This window comes from Haplochromis burtoni, unplaced genomic scaffold (genome assembly GCF_018398535.1).
Source record: "Haplochromis burtoni strain Fernald_Lab_line unplaced genomic scaffold, NCSU_Asbu1 Contig_178, whole genome shotgun sequence".
NCBI lineage: Eukaryota > Metazoa > Chordata > Actinopteri > Cichliformes > Cichlidae > Haplochromis > Haplochromis burtoni.
In genome coordinates this window covers 419,053-437,000 of record NW_024582539.1, presented here as the reverse complement: position 1 = coordinate 437,000, position 17,948 = coordinate 419,053, and the positions used below count along the sequence as shown (strand labels likewise).

At 43.9% G+C, this 17,948-nt stretch overlaps 1 protein-coding gene across 2 annotated transcripts in view; it reads right to left on the bottom strand.

Annotated features, from left to right (window-relative positions):
* Window positions 1-31: 31 nt before the first annotated feature.
* The window catches only part of gas2l3 (growth arrest-specific 2 like 3), a 25,892-nt gene continuing 7,975 nt past the window's right edge, over window positions 32-17,948 (bottom strand). The window contains exons 1-9 of one of the 2 annotated variants that reach the window (XM_005942904.3): window positions 15,556-17,421; window positions 13,302-13,357; window positions 7,433-7,619; window positions 6,404-6,522; window positions 5,998-6,139; window positions 4,991-5,054; window positions 4,763-4,904; window positions 2,827-2,931; window positions 32-2,509 (exon numbers count right to left, since the gene is read on the bottom strand). In XM_005942904.3, coding sequence (XP_005942966.1) covers window positions 1,154-2,509; window positions 2,827-2,931; window positions 4,763-4,904; window positions 4,991-5,054; window positions 5,998-6,139; window positions 6,404-6,522; window positions 7,433-7,619; window positions 13,302-13,325 — 2,139 coding nt within the window. In that variant the 5' untranslated portion in view covers window positions 13,326-13,357; window positions 15,556-17,421 and the 3' untranslated portion in view covers window positions 32-1,153. Of the gene's footprint in view, window positions 2,510-2,826; window positions 2,932-4,762; window positions 4,905-4,990; window positions 5,055-5,997; window positions 6,140-6,403; window positions 6,523-7,432; window positions 7,620-13,301; window positions 13,358-15,555; window positions 17,422-17,948 lie in introns of those variants that run through there. The other variant, XM_005942903.3, reaches the window with a different exon arrangement.

Sequence of the window (17,948 nt, the reverse complement as noted above, 5' to 3'; positions counted from 1 at the left end):
AAAAAAAAAAAAAAACCCAACCCAGCCAAGATTTATTGAAACCACTTTTATTAATCAAAATGACCAAAAGTTGCTGAAACAGGAGACGACCAACAGAATCAACATTCAAAATATGGAGAAAACAAAAACAAAAAAACCCCCAAACGATTTCTGTAAAGTGCCAAACAAGAAAAAAAAAAAAGCCTTATTAATGAGAGTTTACATATATTAAGAAAAAAAACAAAAACCCCACACAAACACCACCACGTAGAAAACTATATTTTTAATACGCACAATAAAAAAAAAATTAGAAGTCTCATACAGATATATCTATACATTTAAAAACTATACCAAGTAGACTCTGCTCCAAAATGATGTCGGCCTGAAAGAGGCGTTTGATCAGTAGTTCATCAACCTGGGCTTTTCTTTGACTACCCACAGTTATGAGTGCTCATACACATTGTGCAATTTTAATCAGTTAAATTAAATTAAAAAAAACAAAACAAAAAAAAACAAAAAAAAACTTTAACCCTCCAACATCTAATACATTCTAATGCCACCCAGAAACAGGGGATTTCTGATGAAGGCACACAACAGGGAGGATTGGTCATAATGATGTCACCTCCTATCTAGATATTTATACAAAATAAAACAAGTTCTAGGTCAGACTGTCCACCAGTGGAACGGGAATTCTCACCGAGGTGAATAAAATGTCACAACTTTGGTAACCTGCTGAGGAAAACGGGGCAGAAGTGGCCTTACCTGGGATCCCTCCATCAATAAAAACTGATCTTTATCCTGCAAACGCCTCACTCAAGTGCATTCTACTAAGTCATGATGGTGTTCTTGTGTTCAAAAAAACAATGAGGTTAGTATTCGAGTATTGATTTTATTAACAAAATTTTATATCTGTAATGGCTGTACGTGCAACAAAGGTGAGAAATGTAAACATTGTGCAAGTTGTAGTGTTAATCGGGTACGATGAAATGACCTTGGAAGAGACCGGCGAATCGGAACAAAGATGACACAAACGATGCATCTTTGACCCTTTTGGATGAATAAAAGCACAATATAAAAAGACAATTAAATAACACAGAAAAAACTAGACAAAAATGACAATTCATGACTATTGACGATTTCTGCAGAACAAAGCTGAGTGCCACCAGCCTGCTGGTTAGGTCTTCTGCCTCCTCTTACTGCTCATTTCAAAATAATGCGCCTCGCTTTTCCCTTTCAGTTGTGGGACCTTCTTCCTGATGCTGGGCTCTGTTTTAACAGCTCTGATGTTGGGGCAGGAGTTTTGCGGTGCCCGGGCGGGTTCCGGTTTTAGAGTCGGCTTGATGGCGTTAGTTGCGGCTGCTTGTTTTCGCCCTGCCCTCTGAGCTGTGACTGCCGTTTTCTGATTGGCTTTGTTGGAAGCAGAAGGGCCCGAGTTGCCCCCTGGGACCCGCCCGGGGGAGTCGGCAGTACTGCGTGAGGGGGTGGCGGCTGTTTTGTTGACGGCCGGTCCCTTAGTTTTGACTGTGGCCTCATTGCTTTTTGGCAGCGAGCAGGCAGGTTTAGCCGGTGCTGGAGAGGCTGTCCGTGAGCAGGGGGTGGGTGTGCGGGACTGTGAAGGGGTCGTTGCTGCTGATCTGGGAGTTGGAGTTGCAGCTCTTGAGGCCGTCTTCGCTCGCTTCACTGCCTCGAGACGGAGGCGCGAAGCAGAGGAGCCGGGACAACGTTGTGCTAGACGAGAGCGCTGGCTGGCGCCCAACGGAGGGCGGGTGTCTTTAGAGGTAGCCGACTGTACTGGTGCAGTGATAGGGCGCAGCACTGGGACCAAGGTGGGAGAGGTGCTGGGGCTGGAGGGTTTGGGACATTTGGAGGACGGCTCAGGGCAGACGGGGCTTCTGGGCTGAGAGGAGGCACAGCGAGGTGGTGGTCTGAGCTTTAATTTGGAGGTGGAGCTTGGATCCACAGCAGCAGGTGATGGAGCTGCGGCAGAAGTCAGAGCTCTACCCTGACACCCAGGGCTAGGAGACTGCCTGGAAGTGCTTCCCACAGGCGTGTGGGGCTTAGAGGAGTAACCTTTGGAGGTCACAGGCAGAGGAAGCTGGGTAGGCTTCCTGGGGAAGGACCCAGTCATCTGGATGTTCTTCTTAGGCGCACACACTGAACCCTTCCTGGGCATTGTGGGTGTGCAGGCTGGAGAGGCGTTGTAGGACCGACATGTCTGACCTACGGCGGACACAGACGCTGGCTTACAGGCTTGAGTCGAAGAGGAGGAAGAGGTAGAACAGGAAGAAGATGAAGAGGAGGATGAAGGTGACATGAGATCAGTGACAGCAGCGAGCGGGTCCATGTCAGGAGGAGGAGCTGAACTCCCATGATGACCCCCGAGGCCTGGGGGGCCTTTTTGGAAGGCCAGGATCTTCTGCTCCAGAGTGGTGAACTGCAGTACCCGCAGCGGGTCGTATTTCAGCAGGAAACCTCGGAGGGTGTCCCAGCCGCCACCGACGCGCACCATCACATGTTTGCCATGAAGCATCTGAGGACACAAAGCAGAAGAAGGGCTGCTGTAAAAATTCACTCATTTTCAGTTTGGACAGTCCAACACCAACAAGTCCTTCAGTAACTGCAGACACACAGATGTAGTTTGGCTCTTTGGACAGCGGCGTTTTTATAATGTCATCACATCCAGCCACAATTGGTTAATGAGCTTACATGTTGAGTTACAGTTAAAGCCGCTGCGACTGCCAGGGGATGCACACATTGGCAACAGCCACCGTGCATACTTGCTAAAATGAGTGGTCTTTGGCTGTTTTTCATTTGCCCACCTCAACTGCAGTGTGCGTTCATACTAACCCGAATGAAGATGGTCTTATCTCCGAGTCTGTAGCGTCCCTCAGACAGGTACTCGATGGACACTCTGTTAGAGCAGTTGCAGGGTGGGTTGTCCATGTCATGCTCCTAAATGAGGAAGGGAAAGACACAGTAAAAGGCAATTAGAAAGCTAAATTAAAAGTTTGCTGGCAGCGATGCTGCATTCCCAACGTAATGGATATCAGCAAGGATTTAAATGGGATCTATAGAGCTCATTTACTACTCCATAGATCTTATATTGATCCTGCATGCAGCACTTTGGGTTTATCCATCTCTAAAGTAGAAATTCTCAAACTGTAAGGCGCAAAGATTTAGAGTGGCGCAAACATTTTTTTTAAGATTCTGAAGTGATCCAGAAAATAGCTGCACCTCATTGGCTGCCCCTCTTCTGGCTCAGTATTTTTATGACCCATCTCATCACCATGACTGAGATGATCAAATAACGCCAAACTGATGTCAGCTCAGCACAAGAGCTGAAAAAGTAGCTGCAGACCAATTATTCAGAGCTGCCTCTACCTGAGCCCACACACTCATAATGCAAAACACTGGTGATCTTTAATAATGGGAAAAACCAAAAAACAGCACAACAGGTCCCCTTTAATGTAGGGTGACCAACTGTCCTCTTTTCCCCAGACATGTCCGCTGTTCGCGTTCTGTCCGGGGGGATTTTTGAGATTGATGAAAATGTCCGGGTTTTCTATGCGCCTACAGAGGACCCATATGTGTGACATCATCCAACAAGTAATTGTTCGGGCTCACAGACGCGCACCTGATGATGTTTAAAAGATGCCAAAGCGCAAGTGCAGCTTTTCAGAAGAACTGCAAAAGAAATTTCCCTCGTACCGTCCCGGTAATTTTTCTTACACAGACGAGACTTATTTCTGTACCATTATTTACTTCCAGAGGTTTTTAAGCTATTTTTTTTTGCACTTGTTGACTTGTAAAAGCCTATATGATGTTTTTTATTTCACCATTTATTAACCGCACAGAGAAGGCATAGTTTAAATATGTTACATTTTCATACAGTATTATTAAAGTTCTTCGTGACTAGGTCAAGTGTCTTTTTTTTTTTTTTTTTTTTAAATCAAAATATGGTCACCCTACTTTAATGACCTCACGTTTGCTTAAGCGAGCAGTAATCCATCCAATAACTACACCTTCTGTGTCACTGAAGTCCAGCACGTCGACTTTATGTTAAAATTTCTCTAAAGATGAGACCAATGACCGGGTGATGAAGGCACCTGTCAGGCAGCACAGGTTACAAGGAGCTGATTGTTGCTGCTCAAATGTAATGGGCAGACTCAGCTGGGAAGAGACACACTGGGATTGTGGATGCTTTTATCCAAAGTGCCTTCCACTTCAACGAGTGCAGTTTATTTTTAGCACAGCCATCTCCTCTGGGAATAAAACTATCAACTGTGACGGTGTTGGTGCATCATTTTACCCAGTGAACCACACAGAGGGCTGAACCCTCCTAACACCACCCTCAGTCTCCATCAGTGAGGCAGAGTGAGATGGACCACTTCCACCCACTGCGAGTACATATGTACGACGGCCCACATGTGTAGCCTGGAGGTCACGTGTCATTTGCCGTCACACGTGACCTCGAGTGGCGACAGAGCATCACATGGTGGGCTCTGATGCGTCATGCACCCTCTGGGGTGCCGATGGCCGTCTGACGCCATCTTGGCTCAGCATCAATGCAGTTGCACACATACCACATGTTCAGCAGCCTCACGCCAATGTGTGCTTTAAATTGCCAAACATCTCCTCATCTCTACGCGACCTATCAGGATCGTAATCCAGACGACACGTGCTCCGAACACAGCGACGTCGCTAAAGGAGGCCACAGATTTTGCCTCAAGGTGAAAAAACCTCATATCGTGTTTGTTTCAGTTTGTTTCATCACTGAACTCACCCCGGGTTGGTAGAGGCCGCCATGCTGGCAACACACGCTGAAGGTTTTGACCGCCGGAGGCGGCTCCTCTGTCAAGAGCAGCGTCTCCTCCATTTCGATCTCCTTCTCCAGCTTCACCAGCACAGGAGGCTCCACGCCGTACCTGAGACGCACAGAGATCACAGTGGAAATTCAATCTTAAACCATTTCTAATCCCTCTAAAAGTGCCTTCGGTGTTTAAAGACTTACTTGGAGATGATGCGACCGATCTCCAGCAGACAGAGGCAAACCTGTCGAGGCTCCTTGTGCAGCACTGAGGTGGAAAACAAAGCCGATTAGTTACAACAACAGCTGACGCTCCTGCTCCCTTTGGATGGGGCGAAGCAGACAGAACAGGAGCGACAAAGTGAATTCACGTGTTGAACTCCAAAAGGTGACGCGACGAGAGCAACATTAAAGTTAATTATTCCCCGAGGAGACGATGAGGGATTCGGCGAGCATAACTACAGTCACTCGAGGGCACTAACAAAAACATTTATCTACATGTACACATGCTGTGCTCCAAATCGCCCCAATCCAGTTTGCTGGGGAGCCTTTCATTTGTAATGAAGTGATCTCCCATAGAGAGTACTCAGAGTGATTGCTCTCCTCAACAGATCCTATTAAACCATTAAGAAGTACAGCTTAAAGAGCAGACTCAACTTACAGCCCGGATCTAGTCCTTTTCATCCCATTAGCATGCTGAACATGAAGCCCAACATTGGAAGTTGAGGATAATTACATATGGTATAGCAGTTAGTACAAACCTCAAAACACTGAGGTGAAAAAGGAAAGCGTGCAGGAAAGCGCAAACCTTTTTCTAAGGTTTTTAATCCAAAAGCAGGAGTCAGCTGATAGAAAACATGTTGTGTGTTCACATAGTTGCATCTAAATGACCTGGATTAAAAGATTTTTATCAACTAAGATTACATTTGTCTTGTGCCAAAGTTTGAGACTGAGAACAAAGCTTAAAGTTTAATAACTGAAGAATTTTAATGAGTTACTTTGTGTTCTTACGGTAACTCAACAGCCCAGAATCTGGCCCAAGTGCAAGTCAGATGGCGGTCAGAGTTCAAGCTGCAGTGCACGAGCTTGTATAAAGATATCTTACTTAAAAGGTAACAAGCACACAGCTACAAACAGGACTCCACCACAGAAAGCAAGCAGCTTGTTGTTGGTTTGTGCTGCAGTGTGTTGTGTGTGTTGTAGGTCTTTACCGAGGCCTTCCGACTCAAACAAGTAGGTCTCCTCCACGCCGATGTGTCGGCACCAGGCCAGGAAGTTGGCGGTGTTGTCGCGAGCAAAGAAGGAGCCTGGAGAGGCATCCCGCTTGCATGCTACCTTCCTTGTAGGAAACAGCTGTCATGGGGATAGAAAGTAAACCTTTATCGTCACGAACCATGACATCGAGGCGATTTATGTCAAACCACAGAAAATACACAGAAATCCAGCAGTCAATAGGCTGAATATAATCTGGTCAAATTCTATTAAAACGTGTCCCAAACACACAGCACAAAGGACTGTATGTCCAGGAAATTCATTTAGTTTCATCATACTGGGCGTTCATAGGTCTTCCCAAACATTCCTTATGTGAGAGCAGGGAAGCTGAGCCGCGTGACTCACCTTGCTAAGCGCAGAGGGGCAGCTCTCAGCGATCTTAGTCTGCAGCACACCGATAAGCTTGCAGAGCTTCACACCATTATTCAGGTCCTCCATGAAAACCTCGGCTCTCACCTCCTCTCCTGGAAAAGAGAGGAGTTTATTATATTTTCTAAATTACAGAATAATCTCTACTCACAGTAACCGCGCTCAATGCAAAAACAGCCTACCTTACCTGGTTTTTTCCAGTTCTTTGAAAAGATCACGTTCACACAACAAAAGCCTTTTGTTGTCCTTTTGTTTAAACAGATACCACACTGAAAGACTTCAGCTTTTCAGCAAGAGCCTACTGAAGGAATTATAGCGTTCCCACGACTCTTTATTGTTAAAATCACCGCTCTAGGCAACTCTACAAAGGCTACCAAGGGAACAAAATCCACGATACCGTCCCGCAAAGTGAGAACGATTGCTCTACAAAAGTTTATTTTCCACCAACAACAGTGAGCCCCCGAGGCCTGGAACTTTACCCACCGTTTGCCACCTGCTTCTGCAACGTCCAGCCTCTCAGGATTGATGATCAATGGTCAAACAGTTTAAAACAAATCTTATAATGTGGGTCTTTGTAGTCATGGTACCAATAATTTACATTTAGTGTCAGCACCTGCCCACATTCCTCATGAGAAAACTCAAAGTCTGCCTCTGAAAACACAAACGTATTCAGCAACAACAATAGAGTTACCAGTCAGCTTTGATTTCCTCCTATATTCTAAAAGAGACAATAGATGTCAGTAGAATAGCACACACGGACAAAATCAAAGATTTGGTTCCACTGTGGTTTGCTATGAGCTGGTTGGGAATAGCGGCATTCAAATCCAATTACATGGGAAACCCGTGTCAATAGCGCTTCAGTACTTTCCTAGCCTGGAGGTGGAAACTGTTCACATGCAACAGTCAGCTGTTAATTCCCAAACGCACAGGTTTGGACACAGGCACGGTTCTACAATACGCCTGGAAACGTTTAAGAAAAAGTGATGCAGAACAGCTGATGCTTACCCAGCATGCCAGTGAGCCATATGGCCAAGTCCTCCTGCATGGGCACCAGCGTGGCCTCGTGCCGCACCGCCAACCACTGGTCATACTGGAAGACATCTGTGAGGCCGGGGCCGTGCCGCTGCACTAATGGGCTGCGAGGGCTCTTGGGGCTCAGTGAGGGGGCGTCAAACTTCTCCCCAAACCACACCTGGAAACAAAGAATCGCACATGTAGGAAAAACAATTAAATAAAATCAAGAACACAAATTACTGTTTTAACCTCCTAGGACCTGGCGTCCACATATGTGGACATTTTTGGTTATTTAGACCCAGATACTCAATTTTGCTCTACAGGGGCCTGATATCCACTTACGAGGACACTATACTACCACTGTTCTATCGGGAAAAAAAAAGGAAAAAAATCTGGTAATTCTTTGTTTTTACATTCATCGGGCCCCAATCAGCCCAAATATCAAAGAGAAATTAAAAATGCATGCCGTGGAAGAGTTCGGGCCTTAGGAGGTTAAATGCTGCCAACTGTCTTGGATGTCAGGGCTTGGTTTGTGCTTTGACACAAACTAAACTATCGAGTCTTGGAAAGGCACACACCGTCAATACAAGTCATGTCCAATCAGCTGAATGCAACACAAGTGGACTTCAGAGGTACAGCAGAGCAGAGTTTGTCCTGTTTGAAAGCAGGTAAGCTACCTGTTCTCCGACTCTTTTACTTCCTTTACCTCCAGGCTTTTGTTGTTCAGACAAATGCACAGAAAATATTATCTTTTCCATGAGGAGCTGTGTTATAAGTCTGAGCATGCCTCAGTCAGCACACAGTCTGTGAAAACACCAAGTCCACAGACTTTTTTTTTTTTTTAAAAAAAACACTGAAAAACAACTAAAGATTAGGAATCCTTCCACGACCGGCTCTCTGCAACATTATGATAGCCTACCTACCCATTCAGCCCAGCACTGAGAGAATGAGGGGAATTTATGGGAGCCATCCATGCAGAGAGGACGTGTCAGGGATGCCGTCACAGCACACTTCGCTTCTGTGAACACACACTCCACACAACATGCTCTAACAGATCCACTGAAGTTCAGCCTGTTTTTAAAGCTTCCATCATCAGTTTGTGTGTTTCAGTTTTACTTTAATTGAGATCATGTCTAACTAAAAGCCATTATTCACTTTATCATTTTTTTTCCTGACAGTCCTAAAAACAAATAAATACGTTTTGCCTGGAGTGAGCTGCTGACCCCAGCTCGAGACAGTGATGTCTCATGTTCATCTCTTCTGTCACACACTTCCTTTCCATTCTCCCTCACTTTTTTAGTCATTGGTTTAAGTCACTAAATCTGATTTTAAAGAGAAAGTAGAGAAAGAAAATATTCCTGAGACAACATCTGATGGGGTTGCAAAGTCATCTGTGTATAGCATTAACCTTGATTGTCAGAGTATTAGCAATGTGGTCACGTAAAAGACAAGGGTAAAGCTTTTTCTCCCCGAGTGTGTGTGGTCTGTATGGTGTGTGTGATGCAAGTGCACAAACTAGTTACCCCATTTTGTTCTTAAGTTTTTGATTGTTTACAGGCAGCCGACCATGTAATCTAGAAACCAGCAGCAGATGTGCACCGTGACAGCTCGTCCAGACATTACATAACTCACTTCAGGATGACACCCCCACCCCCTCCTACCCTGTATGCTGACATCTGTCTAGGATACAGTCTTTAATCTTTGCATCCATCTCATACCATTGAGCAAAAAAGGGGACACGGAGTCCACTGTGCTTAAAACAAACCGCAGTCTTGTTGAGGCCTTGAATGAATTGCATTCGCTCAGCAAACGCTAATTCACAAACAGGAAACCTTCTGGGCAGCGGAACAGAGAGAGACTGTTATACAGTAATGGGCCTGTACTGATACTTTGAGCTATCCCAGACACTGTTCAGGATACTGTATGTGCAAGCTTCGAGTAGTCTTGTAAACAATGAAGCACTGAATTAGGGATATTGAGTCTTTGGCAAGATGCATCCATCTTTATAGTAAATAAAACTACACTAAAAAAGGGAATTTCAAGGAACTGGGGGCATGATGGTCCCTCATTTTAGGTTATAAGAGATTAAGAACTTATTAGGACTGTGTGAACTTGGTCTTTAACCTTCAATGTCAATATGCAGTCTTATAATGAGGATTCCAGAGAGAAAAGTGGGGGAAAAACAAAAAACAAAAACACGCTCTTCCTATACAGTTTAACTGCCAAAAAAAAAAAAAAACAACAAAAAAAAACAAAACAACAAAACAAAAAAAACCACAATCATGCTGTGTGCCCTCCATTTTTGCAAATCACATTTTGACTTTGAGGTTCTGCTCCGGTGATTTAATACGGCACAGCCATTAAGCTGGGGGATTCTCAAGAGGAAAGCTCATGAAAGCAGCAGAGGCCCAGAATTTCTGACTTTTAAACCAGTAAGGGTCAAAATTCACGACCATCATAGCCTGTGTTTCCCATACATCTCGAACATCCAACTTGAATCCTGTTTGTAGAGTGAGAGGTTTCAATCACATCTGATCTCACAGTGTTAGACGAGTCATAAAGTTGGGTTCAACAGTGCCAGCTCATACAAGCTGATGGCTCAGCTGATGAACTTCCATGCATCAATTAAATTAGATGATACAATGATGCTATTTGAGGTGCTATTTGAGGCTTTAGCCTACATACAAGCCGCTTTGCAACCCACCTCCAAAACAGGACCTCTTTTCTTGTTATTTCTAACTTAACGATCATCACATTTCTTTTTGCTGAAAGCTGATGTGCTCCGTGTTGGGGTCCCTGCCTGCAGCTTTCCAATGTCTGCACTTTGAAGAGCTTTAAGAGCCAAAACAGACTCGTACAGGTAAACCTGAATGAGGGTAGATGTAAATAATCCTTTGGTGATAGTGGATCTGTCTGAACTGAGATAAAGCCCCATGTTCGTCCATGTCATACCACCTTTGACCCCAAAGTGTTGAGGAGCTTAAAAACACGGGAAAGTGGCAAAACGCCCGATGTTCAGAACGGTCCCGCTGTCTCAAGGTTGTCTCGCTTCAAAAGACACCGATTACGCAACAGCTCAGAAGCTTAACCTGCCCACGGTGTTCTCTACAGTCACAACAACGCATGTTATTTTTTGCAACATGCAGCGTAGTGCAACTTTGGATTATCCCCAGTGGTCAGGCAGCAATTCTAATCGGCACAGCACCTTTTACGTCACTTCTCAAACTAGTACTTGCACCTGACTGTATGTAGGCTCAGCGAACATTCAGGTTTTAAAGCTTAATGAAGGCGAGTATAGGGGAATTCAACATTGACCCCCTCCCCAAACAACCCTTCTCTGTTTACTCATTAGGTACAGGATTGTGTATTGGTAATCCCAAAAAAAAAAAAAAAAAAAAAAGAGGGGGGGGGGGGGGGCTTTGTGCCTGTATGTTGCCAATTACTTGAATTACTAGTTTCTGATGCTCTTACCTTAAGCCACTTACACCAAGGGCAATTAAATTCCCTCAAACAATAGCAAATAGTAAGAAGGTCAAAGGGGAACACTGAGATACATCTATACATCTCTCTCCATCTAGTAATATCTTGATGTGTTCTCTTTAACTAATCCTGAGGGTGGTAAAAGAAGTTGACCCCTGATTAAACCATTGGTGGTTTGACCTCCAAGTGTCCTCGGGCAAAATGCTAAATACCAAGTTGCTCCCCAATGGCAGCAGTGTGTGAATGGGTGAATAAGAGTCTTTATGGAGTGTTCTGAGCACACCAAGCTAGGAAAGAGTCACATGAATGCAAAACATTTTTTTTAATCTTTATTTCAATGACTCATGCAAAAGACGTCCATTGAAAACAAGAATTTATCAAGTTAAATGTTGTGTAGCTCAACCGGATCTGAAGGATAATTTCCCCAATGTAAGAGTTTTCCTTACTTCCCATGGCCTGACTGACCTTTAAACCCATTAGGATTATAACAAACCCACAGCAGATTGGTTTGGCTAGGCTAAGCTAGCAAAGTCACTCTGTTCTTTTCAGAATGATATGAGCTTTCTGATTGGTCGAGTTTATAGGTGACCATTATCATCTTACCAAAGTTTTTCCTGTCTGTTATGTCTGTTTAGTGGTTGTAGTCATTTCTGCTAATCCATTTTCTGTTTTAGCAACAACCAGCATATTGAGCATCTGGCAGTTAAGGAATTTGATATTCCCCCCAGGAGGTGGTGGAGACCAAAGCAGAGCTGAAAGTGTGACTGTGGTCATTACAAATTCAAGCTAATGTTGCTGCCCCCCCCCTTGCTACTTTTGTTCTCAGTGCACACCCAAAAATAAATAAATCCATACATCCATATGTGCGCGTGCGTACATACACTGTCTATGTCTACAGATATCTATCTCAGTTTCTCACTTGTGTTCTCACATGATAGGAAAGTTCTGCTAAACGCCCATCTATTTTTATCTTGGTGTGATTTTTAACCCACAGCTACTATCACAAGAGATTTCAGGGGCAACAAAGCCTCAGACATTACATATGATAATCGCTGCATTTGTACTGACGCTATTATAGATGAACGCATATGCCGCTTAGACTTCCATGAGTGAATAACATCTTCAGCATGAGTGAGCAGAGCAGTCAGTGTGTGACCGATTATCGAATGTGATGGTGCTCTACATAGGCAGTGAAGCTCTGAGTCGAGCTGTGGAAGTCGCTGCAGTGTTACAGTCTGCATCATCACTACAATCTGATACGGATCAATAACCTCACAGGGTGACTGATTGATATTTGGAAAATAAAACCCACTAAATACCCTTCTTCTCCATCTACGTTGTTCTGTTTGGTCTGCTCTGTGGCACTGAAGAAGCATGAGATGCTGCTAAAGGTCTGATAATCCAAATTAAAAGTTATAAAGAAGGACCTTACTTCCACATGTGAACAACTGATGCATTTTTTGGGCAAGCAAAATCTTTTCCTTTATACTCTCATTTACCCAGCTTGTTTTTTTACATTCCAAATTTCACTGAGATTATAGTTTGGTGCTACCAAACCATTATTTGGGGAAAACAAAAGAAAACTTAAAAAGAGACGGTGCTACATAAACTACAAAGGAAACTGAATATTATCTGGCGCAGGCAAACTTTCTAAGTAACGTAAACTTTTCTTAATCTGCAGCATCCAACCACAGTTCATCGACAGCTCCCAAAAGCCTCATCAACACATCGGCATCAGCCAGAGAGCTTTCCTGCCACATGTTATCCACATAGCACTGAGATACATATTTTGCATATCTTCAGTCCAAGACAGGCAGCGAGAGCCAGGACTTTCCAGACCAGAGAAAAGCATGTGACAAATTTGTAATATGATACATGTGTTGTTTTGGTTTTTGGGATGGGTAACACTTCGTTGCTGGGAGGGGTAGAGAGAGGGGGAAAGAAAAAACAAACAAACAAATATATAAAAACCATTGTGCATTCCACCCACTCCCCCCTTAAAAATGTGCAGGGAAACTCCTCAGGGTCCGAGCAGTGGAACGTCAGACATGCATAACAAAAACAAGATGGCATGCTGCAACACAGGTGGGCTCACCACAGTTGTTGAATGGAAAGACAGATGTCTGCACTTCTTTAATTTGAACACCACAACGTGCAGTATGTGGGAACTTCTTCCCTCAGCATGGCACTGAGGCTCTGACTGGCCCAAAGGGGGCGCTACGATAAGGACTCAAAATCAAGTTAGCCCTACAGCATGTGCTAAAATATATAGTGGCTGTACAAGCCCAGAATGAGGACAGCACTGGTTTAAACTGAAATTAAACATCCATGTGTTTGTGAGCTTCATGTATATCAGACTTGAGATGGGGGATGAGCCTACCTGGATGCCAGCCTGGACAGCCATTACTTTGATCCTAGATGATTCCCCTTTTCATTCTGTAGAAACATGAAGGAAAAAAAAGAAAAGAAAAACACAGGTCTCAGACTAAATGAAGTTACAACAGTGCAAAACGTAACATCAAATTCTAATAAGGACAATGTGTTTAAACATCTTGTGTTGTCTTTGCACCATTTTCAATTTAATAAAAATCCTTGTGCTGTTTTTATTTACCTTTTACATAAAGAATGCGAACAAGAAATTCCAGAGAGCTGCATCTGCGTTCCTGAAAACTGCTAATCAAGATGCACAGAGTATCTGATTAAAAGCTACCTAAGGGAGTTTTAAAGGAACAGTTCACCAACTCCTGCATAAACACATCATGTTGATGCATTTAATATGGATCTGGAGGTGATTAGCTGACTTTAGTGCAGCATGAAAAGACATGCTTTTTAGGCGTTTCTTTTGAAACAGCAGTGGGAGTGGTATCCACTTAAGAGTCTTGAGACCTTGGTGTTGCTGGACAGCAAAGAGAAATGCTGCACAAGTGTGAGGTGGATGACTAACCGGCTTCTCTATAAAAACTGGTTCCACCATGAAACTCATTCTGAGAACATATGGCGTTCTGTATTCGTACAGAGGGGGAAAATGTTCTTCATTTATCCAACTTTGAGGGTTTAAAAAAAAAATTGCACTAATATTCAGAGCAGGGTAAAATCCAGGTAATCTAATATTATTTATACAGCACATTTCACTACATGTAAGCTGTGTGCGCCAACAAGACCTGCAAGTTAGACAGCCACTCATTGTTGCTAAACCTGCTTAATGATGAGCCTAAAATTAACAATGTAATAAATCTCAGTTTCAAACACCAAAGTGATGTCACTTTGCGTCCATTAATATGATGAACATAAAATACAGCTGGAAAAGGTTTGGCATGTCATTTTTATGAATGATGCAAAAAATTAATCAATTGACTACTTGTTTAATCAGTACTTTGGCAAACCCCCATACAGCAAAAGCTAGGTGAGGATAAAATGACAAATTATGTATTAGCTGGAAGAATTTACACAGTTGGTAATTTAGCTAGGTTAAAATCAAGTGAAGTATTGCCAATACTACGGCTTCATGTGTGTGACAACATCATTACAAACTTTATCCAAAGTGGAAATGGCAATGTAGCCAATCATAAGCTGCTTTGTCTTGCTGGTGAGTCAAAAAAAATAAATAATTAAATCAGTTTAAGAGTAGATAATGTGTGCTGTTAGCAATCAGGACTTTGACATTTCATTGACTGTACAAAAAATAAATCAATACAAATAATGAAGGTGCAGCACTATAATCAATAAATTTTGCTTATTGGCCAACCCTACACTGGAACATGCGGACTCTGGAGTCAAGGCAGAGCCCTATGAGAACAGTGACTTCTAAGCTCCATTTAGACACATGTTGATTATTTCATAAAGTCCATTCCATGTGGCTCTTCTCCCAAACTTAATTTTCATAGCTTTCCTTCATCTCTCAGTCACAGAGGGCCTGTTTTATTAACGAATTAGACAGGAAAGCCAAATGTGACTGTGCCGAGTTAAATAACAGAAGGAAGTTAAAGATATAAACAGCAAACAACCTTCTGCATTAAAAAGGAGGTCCATGCTGTTTTTGCAGGACATGCAATGAGTTTAGGGGGAATCAAACTTTCTCACAAAGGGAGTGATGGAGTGCTGCTCTGCATTTTTCCCCGCACAGGATGTGAGGAATTACCCTGACCCTCCAATGTCCCCGAGGGCGTGTGTGTTTGACAAAGAAAGACAGTGGGTGGGGTGAGAAAGCAATCCCAAGCATGGAGATCCTAATAACACTGACAATTTGGTCAACGCAGCTGAGGCAATAGTCTGTCAACACCAACCCCTACATTCTCCTTGGACACACAAACCTCAGCTGATATCCACCGCAAAATGGAAAGTGAAATGGGTTTGTGAAACTTCTACACTGCAGGATTTCACTGTTCTGGAGTTTTCCACTGATGTTGTCATAAACAGATTGATAAAACTGACATAAAAAGATACATTCCTGCAGCTTTACATAAAAATACCGCTACAACTGACACTGAAATGATTCGTTCATCAGAAGCCAGCCCGACAGTACTGTGCACAGTCATCCAATACCACAACTGCAGCCCAGCGGAGATGAAATGCAAGTCAGCGACCAAGGACAGGTCGGGGTGGACTAGAAAGGATGACAACACGAGACAACTTACCTGAGAACAACAAACATTTCGGACAGTCAGGGAAGATGCTGCAACAAGCAACTCTGATCAACCTCCAAAACATCCTCAATGACGAGCCGAAAACCCTGCGATGTGTCCGTGCAGAGCGGCTCCAATGTCTCTGCTTCCACGAGTTAGCGGGGAGGGAAAAGCAGTGAGAGAATGATAAGGAGGGAGGGTGGGACGAGAGATGGATGGGAGGAGGTGCAAAGGGAGAGCCCTGACTAATCAAGTGGCTACGCTTCGCTAAGCCCTGACCACCCCCTTGCTTCCTCCCCCCAACAATCCTGTCATGGTGGGACCCCTCTCACAAAGCATCCATTGTTTTGTTAGCTTGCCACTCTCCCACCACACACACACACACACACACACACACACACACACACACCTCAAAACCAGTAACCAAACGAGGAACTCTCCAATCAGGGTGCCTAACCCTAACCCCCCCAGGCTTGTCCCACCAGAGCATCCACACAATCTTCCAAGCCAGTACCCAGCAGAGTGTTTGAGGATGGAGGCAGGCCAACAGTAAGAACCTCTCCAGTTGTTAAGCCGCAGGTGCAAAGGAAAATGGCATTAGCATCCATGTGGAAAGGGCTTCAAGAAAACTGCCTCAAAGAGTAAACTTCAAGGCGGCAAAAGCAGAACACATGACATCATCGGATCAGATGCCCAGATGTTGGTCTGACACAGTTGTTTCAAGTAGCTTCAAGTAGACAATCAAACCCAGATTGTTGACTTGCCACAGCATCTGTAGATTGTCTAATTCTCTGCAAGATATCACAACATGCTCAAATTCCTGGTGTTGCTCAAGATCAAACAACATTTTTTTTTAAAGATTTGAGATAAAGTTCAGGGGAATGTGTGTGACAGTTGCAGTATGGGTATTGGCAATAACTGACAGATTAGGTCAGAGACCGAGCACTGAGAAGCATGATTTGTTACATCTACGTCAAGCTTAAGAGGATTTCAGTGAAGTCTTTTAAAGCACGCTTTGGACATAACCTCAGGGCTACAAAGCAAAATACCCAGAGGCAGTGGAAAAACATGGCGACATTTAGAGTTCTAAAGATCCAGAATGGCTCTGCTTCTTTTCGGCATACATGCATTCGTGACGGGTCACGCTCAACAACACTGGACAAAGGGCAAATCTTTGGCTCTGGACTCCAGTTGTGTGCATCTGGGGCTCCAGCAGAGCCTGAGAGCACGATTTCCTATAGAGACCAAAGGCACCCACACACAGTCAAATGTCAAGCACAGAGGAGGGCGAGAGCTGAAGTCAAAAAATGGGGAGGCGAAGACAAAGCACGTTTCACTATGGTGAACTTTGGTGTGGCACACTGGAAAGGGCAGTGTTTAACTCTATGACACTGAGAACTACCACGCACATTCCTCCAAGGTCGTCTGAGGGAAGAAGACAAAAAACAAGAAGGGGCCCAGTCTGTTCCCCTCTAAACCACGTTTTCATGTAATTTAGTGCATTTTCTACAGCGCACTTATCATTGGGGTAAAGCTTAAGGGTAGGAATGATTTGGCATAGCAGAGATAACTGGTTGGGATCAGGGTAAGGTCGAGATCAATTTTATCAATCTCAGACTAATTCAGGCTGGTGATAATGTCCCATTCACATTTAGATAAGAGGAAAACATCAGGGAACATCAGCACTCTTCAATCCATATGGAATGCGTCTTCATCAACTTACAGCTCTTGTCGACAGGATTTTTTTTCCCCTCAATATCCTGGCTCTTAAAATCAAGAGCCATCAAGCGGTGCGGGTTCATAGCTTAGCAAAGTCGTACTAAATACAACCAGAATTCATACATAGGGATGGGTACCGGTATCCTGACATAAACGGTAGTAACCAGACCGAAAAGCAGCACACATTTCGGTGCTTTTTTTTTTATCCTGAGCTGTGATACACTTTGAATTCTAGCCAATCATTTTATGTTTCCGAGGATAGTAGGCGGGGCCAGGTACGTATGTTCTTTTAGAGCAGAGCTACAGATTAAAAATGCCCAAGGCGAAGCGGTCAAAGGTCTGGCTGTACTTCACAGCAAAATATGCAAACTCAGCAGCCTGCAACAAGTGCTTTAAGCTGATACTGTGATACTGTCAAAGGAGGTAACACCTCAAATCCGATGAAACACCTGGCGACGCATAGCGTTTTTTTTTTAAAAAGCCCAGAAATGGGCCGTATTTGATAGCTTGCTGCGAGACCTCACACCGAGCACATCTACTGCGGGTGGGTTGCCTGTTATGCAACATCCCCCAAAAAACAGGAAGAGGAGAGTCCTGGCCCCTAGCCCTGCCAGTGTAGCAGAAATGATGACGGATGATGATGGCAGCAGCCGTTCTTCTCTGCGTGAGTAGCTTAATGTTGTTCG